General features: G+C 44.0%; 1 protein-coding gene across 1 annotated transcript; it reads right to left on the bottom strand.

The window, feature by feature from the left end:
- Nucleotides 1-1,274: 1,274 nt before the first annotated feature.
- trim105 (tripartite motif containing 105) lies at nt 1,275-8,571 on the bottom strand. Its single transcript, XM_086221342.1, has 7 exons — nt 8,469-8,571; nt 7,691-8,020; nt 5,616-5,711; nt 4,752-4,985; nt 3,724-3,737; nt 3,417-3,532; nt 1,275-3,148 (listed from the first exon to the last, which is right to left on the bottom strand). Exons 2-7 carry the CDS (start codon nt 7,988-7,990, stop codon nt 2,592-2,594), a joined length of 1,317 nt encoding a protein of 438 aa, XP_086077468.1. The 5' UTR covers nt 7,991-8,020; nt 8,469-8,571; the 3' UTR covers nt 1,275-2,591.
- Between the last annotated feature and the right edge of the window lie 978 nt (nt 8,572-9,549).

The following is a 9,549-nucleotide window of genomic DNA, read 5'->3' as shown; positions in this document are numbered from 1 at the left end:
AGCAGCCTGACAAAAGTAACCTCACACAACATATGTTTATGTTTTTATTCGTCCATACGAAAAAAAAAATGTTCTGCTGCTCACGGCTCACGTTAGCATACATTGATACCAGTGGTATTCAAGAGACATATTTACAGAATATTACACAGCATTTGTAGCTCAGGGTAAACAGCTTCCTTATATTTTGAAGACTCAATTAACAGAATGGGGTCTTTATATTGCTCCTCCGAATAGAGAACATCTGTTAATGTACTATTGAATTTGAGTATGCTAAATCTCCTTTGCTTCCGCATTGTACAAGCAACTAGCTTTGTGGCGAGCTTTCATGTCCGAAAAATATCTTCAGACTCTCAGTACAAAAATCCATCTCAAAGGGAAAAAGGAAGAAGAGGACATTTATGTGATTGGAAAAACCAGACCTTCACTTCCAGTGGGTCACTCAGTCCATTTATTGCCAGTTGTTAGCTCCTGCGTTTTACCAAATGGGCATCATGCTGGAGTTTCTGATGTACTCAAGTCACTACAATCAGCCGCCATGCACACAGTTTTCTCTGTGTCCCAGTCCTTTTATCACATTTATCCAACAGATATGAATGTGGCAACTTCCTGCATTTCGTCACTTGTGTCAGGAGAAGTTGCCGCTGCTCCGCAGAACTGACGCTGCTTTAAATAAGTAGCATTTTCAAATAGAGCTGAAAGAAGACGCAGGATCTGAGAAAATTTTTTAAAAAAGGCGCTGCCTCCCCCTCAACTCAGGAGACTGATTTGAGTTTGTATTTAAAGGTCAAAGGGAGTGACAAGTGACAGATTTGTGAGTGATCTGTGTGAATGTTGTGTGAGAAAAACACGGAACCCATTTTTGTTCAAATCATTGTGCCACTCCACAGAGGAGGCAACAATATCCTGCCTCAAAACGCCCGAGGCCTGTGGAGCAGGCAGGCATCCTCACTGTCATCCAGTTTATCTGACCTTTCACCTGTCAAGAGGAAACAGGACATCAGTGTTCGCAAAGATAACCAAGAATCCGCCTATTCTTGTAGTGCGAGTTGCAGAGACGGTTCGTGAATTCAAGCGCTCCAGTCCAGGTGCAGGATGGTCGCTCTCCTCTCCGCCGTCACTCTTTAGGTTCCCATCAATCTCGGCGTTCATATCTGTGCATTTCTCTTTGATGATTCTTAATAACATCCTTCATTATTTCAAGTGAGTTTATGCAAGTGTGCAATGTCACAGCTGCAGACAAGAATCAAAGACAGTATTTATTTAAGAATCACTGATTTATTATTTGCACCAGCATCTAAGACAATAATTGTCTGGGTTTTAATCAGGATATGATTGCATCGCAAGGACAGTAGAGTATAATACACGCCATACAAATCCTTCCTAAAATAATGTTTGAGTATTTTCTTCAGAAGCAATACGCATGTAACCCTAATTTTGTTTACACTGAGGCACATAAATTACACAGTTTTACTAATTTATAGGTAAACTGAGACAAAATTAATGTAGTAGAACAAAGGAACCCTGCAAAAGTAGGTCCCTTCATGAAGATTCTAATGGTCCATTTTTATTTAATCTGACAGAGAACTATTTGACTACGGTACTCATTTGAATGCAATTTTTGTTGAGGCTCAACTGGTTACAACAGAGGAGGTCTTCATATTTTTTTTCCATCTCATTTATTGACCGACAAAATACAAAGTTTAGTCCTCAGACGTTTCAGTACTTGGCAAAATACTTCCCAGTGGTAGTTCTTGTTATATTAGACACCCCTGAAGGGCAGCATTCACTGATAACACACACAAACAGAGGAAACAACAGTCGCAGCTGGTAATCAAGACCTCAGACCAGATTCAATAAAAACTGATGATAGTCCTCATGAATACAATAAGTACTGCAGGGCCATTGTGTTATACTTCATTAGTTTTATCAGGCTGTACCTACTAAATCTTAAAAAGTGAATCCATATAAACGCAAATAAGGCGAAACAAATCTTGTGAGATGATACAAGTCGCCGAAGAAGAACTCGTGAGGTGCCGCAGAGTCGTAAAACATGTTTCACTGCAGATAAATGTACGGTATGAGGGCAAAAAAAGAGCAATCTGACAGTAAAGTGCACTAACCTTCTAGCTGATGAAACATAATGATGATTAACAACCCATCTGACAAATGAGCATGAGGACAGCTTGACTTGATGAGATCATTATTCTCATCATCATCATCATCTAGGAGATCATCAACGTACTCGGTGGAACAAAGTAGTGATGTATCGTGAAATGTAACGTGATGCGTCTAAACCTCACGCACAGACACACACTCTCATCGAAACGTCTGAGGACGCAGTTCTTATGCGTGATCACGTCTTGTCTAAGCGCGAAATGAACGAGCCTCCTCAGTGCGATTACTGCAGGAGGGGCTCTTGTGCGGTTAATGTGGCTGATTTTGTAGCATCTCCAGTCATCTGACGGCATCGTCTCACTTAAACTTGGAGCATGAGAGGAGTCCTGTAGGACTGCGATGTGAAGCAGTTTCTCATGATCGCTGATGAACAATAATCTTTGGTCAATAAGTGGCACGAGAGGCAGCAGCTTGTGTTAGACTGACAGAGGTGCAGGAGGGTAGTGGAGGAGCAGCATGGGCCAAGACCTCTGGCTGCTGCTGATGCACGGGCTGAAGAAAGGGAAAACCTTTCCTCTCGGGCCGTCGGTAAAAGAGAAGAGCAGGCTCATGTCATCGGCGTTGAAGAAGGACACCCTCCTCTCCTCGCAGTCCAGGAAGACGCCGACCCTCCTCGGGGAAGACCTGAGCTGGAGTCTTGTCCACGGCTGCGTTCCGGCTGAGTACTCGTTTTTATTTCGCAGCCGCAGTGTCCAGTAGCCATTTTCAGGGCTCAGCTTGATCCGAGCGTGTCTGTCTACAGACTCGGACGCCACACCCAGGTCCCACTTGGGTTTGGGGCCAACGTCCACCTCCCAGTAGTGGCGGCCTGACTGGAAGCCCTGGGTGGCCAGAATGTTAACGCACTGTAGGAAGCGCTTGCTGTGGTCGCTGTGTGAGATCACGCCGTCGCATTCGACTGCCAGGGTTTTATCTCTGGAGATGAAAATGCTCGGGTGTGCCGTGTCGACATCGAACGTTAATTGAGAAGGACCTTTGGGGTGACACAATTCATTAAACTGAAACAGTGAGAACATTTTCTGAAATGGAATTCAACAAGTGTCATCCTTTAAATTGGAAATAACATCCAATTAGCAGAACAATACTGCTATTAATATAATTTACCTGCCACTTCAACTTCCTACAGTTAGATGCCGGTGTGTTTTTTTCCCCGGTAATTGCTCCCATTGTTGAGACGGGGACAGCTTTCAGCTCGTTCTTTGCATTCCAATTCCAATGAATATCACGACAAAGAAAATTACCTGGTTTCAGAGACTTGAACATCTTTCTCCACGTGACGTACTGCAAAGGACCCGTGTATTTGTTGCTGAAAGCATTTTTGTCAAACTCTGCAGCGGTGTCCACCTGCACCCACTCTCTGTTTGGTAAAAAAACACACACACACACACACACACACAAAAAACAGGCAGTCCGTTACGCGCCGGCTCGTTTATCTCCCCACAAACAGCACTGTCAGACCATAAATGAGGTGGCAATCAAAAGAGCATGGGACAGAAACACACCTGCTGAAAGCATTCAATCAGTCATCATGTTGAAATGAGCACTTACCGCAGCTGAGGGAGCTGGAGGGGAGAAAATTAAAACACACATTAATAGTAGTTACACACGGATGCAATAAGTCACTACAGAAGAGGGACACTGAGCAATCTTGACAGGTATTTTGAGGCATCTTTGTTTTTTCTCTTCATTTAAAATGGGGCCGTGCATTTAATCAGTGTGTAATGTAATCGCAATTGCAAAACAGCCCACCGCAATTTTCAAATGAGAGGGAGGTGCAATATTTGTTAAAGGCTATCAGTGTGTTAAACGCCCAATTCAAATTAAATATTGTGGTGCTGCAGGGACATCCTGTCGACAAATCAATTTAGAAAACAGCCCCCCCCCTCTCAAACAAAAAAAACAAATCACACCATCATTATTTTAATTGGAGGAGAGTAATGATGTATCACTTTAATGACGATATGATTAGAATGTTTATTTTTACTTCACTTGAAGTGTATTCTGCCCTTCAGCTGGCAGAAAGAGCCAGCCTGCGTTTAGCTTGAAGATAACGGCGTGGTCACCAGCTACAAACAACAAACCTGCCCAAAAACTCTTCGGCTCATCCTCCGATATAATCCACATCTTCTTTATCCAGCTGTATGGTCAGTAATCCGCTAACACTTTGATGCTGGCTAAAGACAAACTCACGACTACTTGGCGCATTCAGTTTAACCGCCGCGCTCACACAGGAGCGCTGAACATACAGTGTTTGTTTGTTTAAGGCCCAAATCGAAGTGTTTAGGGATTACAGATCATACGGCTGGATAAAGGAGACGTAGGTTATCCCAGATGATCTGCTTAAGAGTTTAAACAGGGCTTTTCCGGCAGTTTTGCTGTTGTTTGTTGCAGTTGTTAACCATCAGTAGCCATTAGCCACAAGCTAATTGTACATGGCTGCATTTTAGAGTCACAACAGGGGGATGTACTTCATGTTTCTGTCAACCCAAGACACTCGTTTGTGAGTCCTTGAAAGGAGGAATACACTTTCTGAGTGATGTTTTGCTTAATCCCAGTCATCATCAGGAGTACTGTACCTCAATCAGTGACGAGGACTCGGTGGAACCACAAGTCTGCTGGAGCACTGTTATGTTTTCCTCCAGCTCTCTCGCAGCGTGCTCAATAACCTCCAGGTGGCGCTGGATCTTCTCCACCTCCTCCTGCTGCTCCCTCCTCAGCTGCTCCAGCATGCATGTCTCTTCCTCCTGTAGGATCTGATGGAGAGCTCTGAATTCCCTGATGACATGAGCCTGCAAATCTGCCCCTACTCTCTGCAGGCAGGAAGGAATCAAGGATGTTAGATAATGAGGACATAATGCAGAGGGCAACACATCGTTGTCTGTGTGGTTTGTCCTCTCAAAAATGAATACTTCTACACATCTGTAGATAGAGAGAAGCAAAGGGTGAAGCATATCCAGCCTACATGTCTCAAACAACTTTAGAATGTTTACACAGGGAGGGAACTTCCTGGTCTCCATTTTAGCCTGAGCTCTTATCTTCCCTCCGTCTCGCACACATAAGACGTGTTTTTGTTTCCATCATCTTTCCCAGTTTCCAGTTTGTCAGGCGGCGTAATGCAGATTTGTCCGTCATCCATGCAACTTAAATTAGAATTGATCATTTGAGGCAAGTTCTCCCTTCTAATCGACAGAGGAGGAGAGTTTTCCAGTAAGAATGTGATTTGTATGGCAGCAGGTGTTCCCTGTCTATAGGCGCCATTAAATGAAGTAATATATGCATCTCTGTGCAATCACTTTACTTTTCAAAGCATTAAGTGTCACTTACAGCATCTGTAAACATCTCTACGTATACACAAAGATGTACTGCAAACAACCATTGAAGAGGGACGCGTGTTGTTATCAGTTAAGTGCTGCCCTTGGTCGAGGTCCCCGGGAGTTTACCTTTATGGTTTCTATCTTGTCTTTGTTTCTGCGAATTCTGTTGAGGAAGTCCTGCTTTCTCAGCTGATGACTCTTCAGAGCCTCCGTCAGCTGTTTCTGCACAGAAATATTCAAATCAAATCAAAGCGAGGAGGACAAAATGAAGAACTACTGTACAGCGGGTAGACAAGGTTCAAGCTTAAGAGTCCCACACAGCCAAAAAGTAACATTCAGAACAAATGAGGTGCACGTGCCCTTGCTCTCTCTGCCTTTACATTTACAAAAGAGATTTTTTTTTCTCTTCTGCTTCAAGTGAGCCTGTGGTAAAATTGCTGCCATCTTCCCTCGGTTTAATCTGGTGGTAAATAAGGATTTGTTTCTCCTTAGTTGCGTTTATATGGAGTTTTTTCTGGGTCTATGTGATTTTCTTTAGTTTGGAACATCAACCTAAACTCCACACAAACAAGTCTGCGTCTCAGGCAGACTCCAGCAGCATGCACACACGCTTCAGAAATGCTCACCGACTTATCGCACACTCACAGAACACAACAGATAACCTGCTATCTGCACACAGGACTCAGGTGTCTGTCCCTCCACAGAGCCACTAGCAGACACGTACCTGTGCCAGCGAATCGTTGCAGGTGCAGTCACTTTTACAGAACTTTGAAATCGATTTAATACGGATGTATCGGTTCTTGCAAGAAAAACAAGCTCCTCAAAAAAACAAAAAAAAATCTGTCATACAAAGCCTGCACGGGTGCACGTGGTTCTCAAGGTTAGCAGCTTCGGTGGATTTCAATGGAGGCGCTTTGCATAGATGCTCAGAGTGTTTCAGCTGTCAGACCAACGAGCCATGCAGCACCAACCTTGATTGAAGAGAGTAAATGCACCAAGACCATCAAGTCTCCATAGAGAAAGACTGTAAGATGGTATCTCCTCTGATGTCTCCACGTTGGGGGGTTATATACAATTACACTCCGATCAAATGACACACAGCAAAGTCCCTGAGCTTCAACGACACTTGACAATGGTACTATGGTATTTAAATGCAGAGCTGTAGTTTATATACAACAAGTTTTCCCTGAGTACCTTAACTCTGTATGCAGTGCAGCATCTTCCACACATCTACCTTACTGACAAACAAATTATACGGCTGGAATGGTAAGAATTATGGATGCTTTCAATAGCGTTTCAAAAGCATTTCATTCTTATGGAGATGAAAGAAAATGGGTTTGCAGTTGATAAGACTGAACATAAAATAGTTTTTGGCGGTAGAAGCACGATAAATATTTGAACAACACAGACTGACAATGACACTGCAATGTTTTTAAAGTTTCAGGTTCCCTGGGTGAGGGAGAGATAAATCGGGTCTGTTTGATGTCTGGTGGTTTCGTCACACTCAAGATCTTAATGAACAGGAAACAGAAACCACTACACTTCTCTGCAATATATAATTCCTTCACTTAAATATCGGTGTTTGCTGACACACCCCTGCTGCCAGTGGAGAGGGTGTGCTTTATGGTGACGTATTAATCTGCTGTCAGACTGAGAGCTGGAACACACATGTCAACAGGTAAAAAACACTTTTGCAATGAAATTCAGTCCACTTCTGTGATAAGACAGCCTGATGCCAACCGTGAACATGGATCAAAGCTTCGGGGAGTTTGTACTCAGTTGCATTAAGTTTTCATTTCTGACCTCTCAGTGTGTATTAATGAGTGTCCCTACATCATACATCTTATGTCCTGTCACAAGAAGTGGCATAAAAAGGGAGTGGAGACTGAACTCTGCTCAGAGCTGTTAAAGTCAGATATGCTCAGAATGGGGGGGGGGGGGGGGGAGAGAGAGAGCGGGAGAGAGAGAGCGAGAGAGCGGGAGAGAGAGAGAGAGAGAGAGAGCAGGAGAGAGAGAGAGCGGGAGAGAGAGAGAGAGAGGAGTAAAAACAGATGTGGACCAAAACATAGAAAAACAGCTGTACGTGCCTTCATGTCATCAAAAGTTATGGAGCTTTGATTCGTAACTGAGCAGTAAACTTTGGATCATACTTATCAGAATACTCATCTTCAACCTGCAAGATGATCTCCGTGTTAGCTCACCTCTAGGTTCTTGATGTAGGAGTCCGAAGTGGTGGCCCTGACCTTCTCCACCATGGCTGTAACCAAGTAGTTGGTTTGAAACTGCTTGCTGCTGAACTCCTTACGGCACTGCGGGCAGGTCACAGGGCCCTGAGTTCCCCTCCAGTATCTGGAAATGCAGGGTTTACAAAAGTGGTGCATACAGGCCAACATAACCGGATCTCGGAAAAGGTCGCAGCAGATGGCACATGTCAGATCCTCCCGGAGGCTGCCTTTGGTGGGGGTGGCAGCAGCAGCAGCAGCGGTGGCGGCAGCAGCCATTATGAGGGGGAACTTGCTCCAGAATCTGTCCTGTTGAGGAAATGAAAGCCTGAAGATAGAGACAGCCAGAGAGGGATTATCACTCATTTTAGGACAGATTTATTTGCTCGGTCATGAGAAATAAATTCATATTACAGCAGCAGCAGCTCCTTCTTGTTCCTCACATCAAATTAAGTTACTCATTCACCAAATCTGGATCCAACAAGCACCACTTTCTTCATAAATCCATATAACACCTTCCTCTAGTATTAACAACAGCCAGCTGGACAGTAGATCAGGTGATATACATCACGGGGCTTTGAAACTCAACTTGTGATTTGTACTGTGAGCACCGTTTGTTTTGTTTCCAGCCCCTGAAGCATGCTAGCAGCGACAGCTGTAAAACCGCCAGCTTTAGCCGTGTCAAAAAAACAAATAATCAATCCCATGTGACATAAAAGATACATCCATATTATTGTCAACGTTTTAGTGAACTTACTTTGTCCGCTCTTCGGGGAAAAAACACAGCCGAAGAGTTCAAAGTTCCTCCAACAATTGATCTTTGATCGCTGCTGTTCGGAACGCCGAAAGAACATATCGTACTACGCATGCGCGAAGTACAGCCCCGCCGTTCCATTGGTCCACATGTCAAACTGTTTTCTCCCCCGAGAAGACCGTAAAGCTCAAAAATGTCTTTTTCTTCACGTTACATCACTTTTATTTTTTTCATCTTTTCAATCTCATTGAGGCATCTCTCCAGGAAAAATATGACATCAAAACATGGAGTTACAGAGAGCACAGAACTCAAAGATCAAAATAACTTAAGGGATGGACGTGTGACTCAACAGGAAGATAAACACTATTTGCACAGATTTTCACGAGAGTTTTTTCATTTAGTTTAATTTTCATTTACATAGGTGTGTCAACATCTGGGTGGCACGGTGGTGCAGTGGTTTGCACTGTCACCTCACAGCAAGAAGGTTCCAGGTTTGAGTCCCGGCTCCAGCGCAGGATCTTTCTGTGTGAGTCTGCATGTTCTCCCTGTTCCTGTGTGGGTTCTCTCTGGTACTCCAGCTTCCTCCCACAGTCCAAAGACATCAAGAGGGGACGAGGCTGATTGATACTCTAAATTGACCGTAGGTGTGACTGTGAGTGTGAATGGTTGTCTGTCTCTATGTGTTGGTCCTGTGATGGACTGGTGACCTGTCCAGGGTGAACCCCGCCTCTCACCTGGGGGTGTGAGCCTCTCACCTGAAGGCTGCAGGCTTGCTCAAGGATACTTCAACATGGTCACCAGGGGAAGTGAGGATCAAACCAGCGACCCTACAGTTGCTAGACGGCCACTCTACCGCCGAACCATGCCGGCATGTGTCAACATTTATGTATATAACTATTATAGATATCATAAAACCACCATGATGTGCCTGTGTTTTCTCCCTTTTATTTTCATATTGCAGAGAAAGAGGGGGTGTATGATGTGCACCATTCCCTGGCAATGTAGGGTTCATTTAAATTTGTATTGGAATCTATTTACAGAATATGAGTGTACTTGTTGTGAAATGGGATATAAAAATGTGAAT

Source organism: Aulostomus chinensis, chromosome 13, assembly GCF_037954235.1.
Source record: "Aulostomus chinensis isolate RoL2024-O1b breed Wild chromosome 13, RoL_Achi_v1.0, whole genome shotgun sequence".
Lineage (NCBI taxonomy): Eukaryota > Metazoa > Chordata > Actinopteri > Syngnathiformes > Aulostomidae > Aulostomus > Aulostomus chinensis.
The sequence above is the reverse complement of the archived record's forward strand: the minus strand, read 5'-3'. Positions and strand labels throughout refer to the sequence as shown.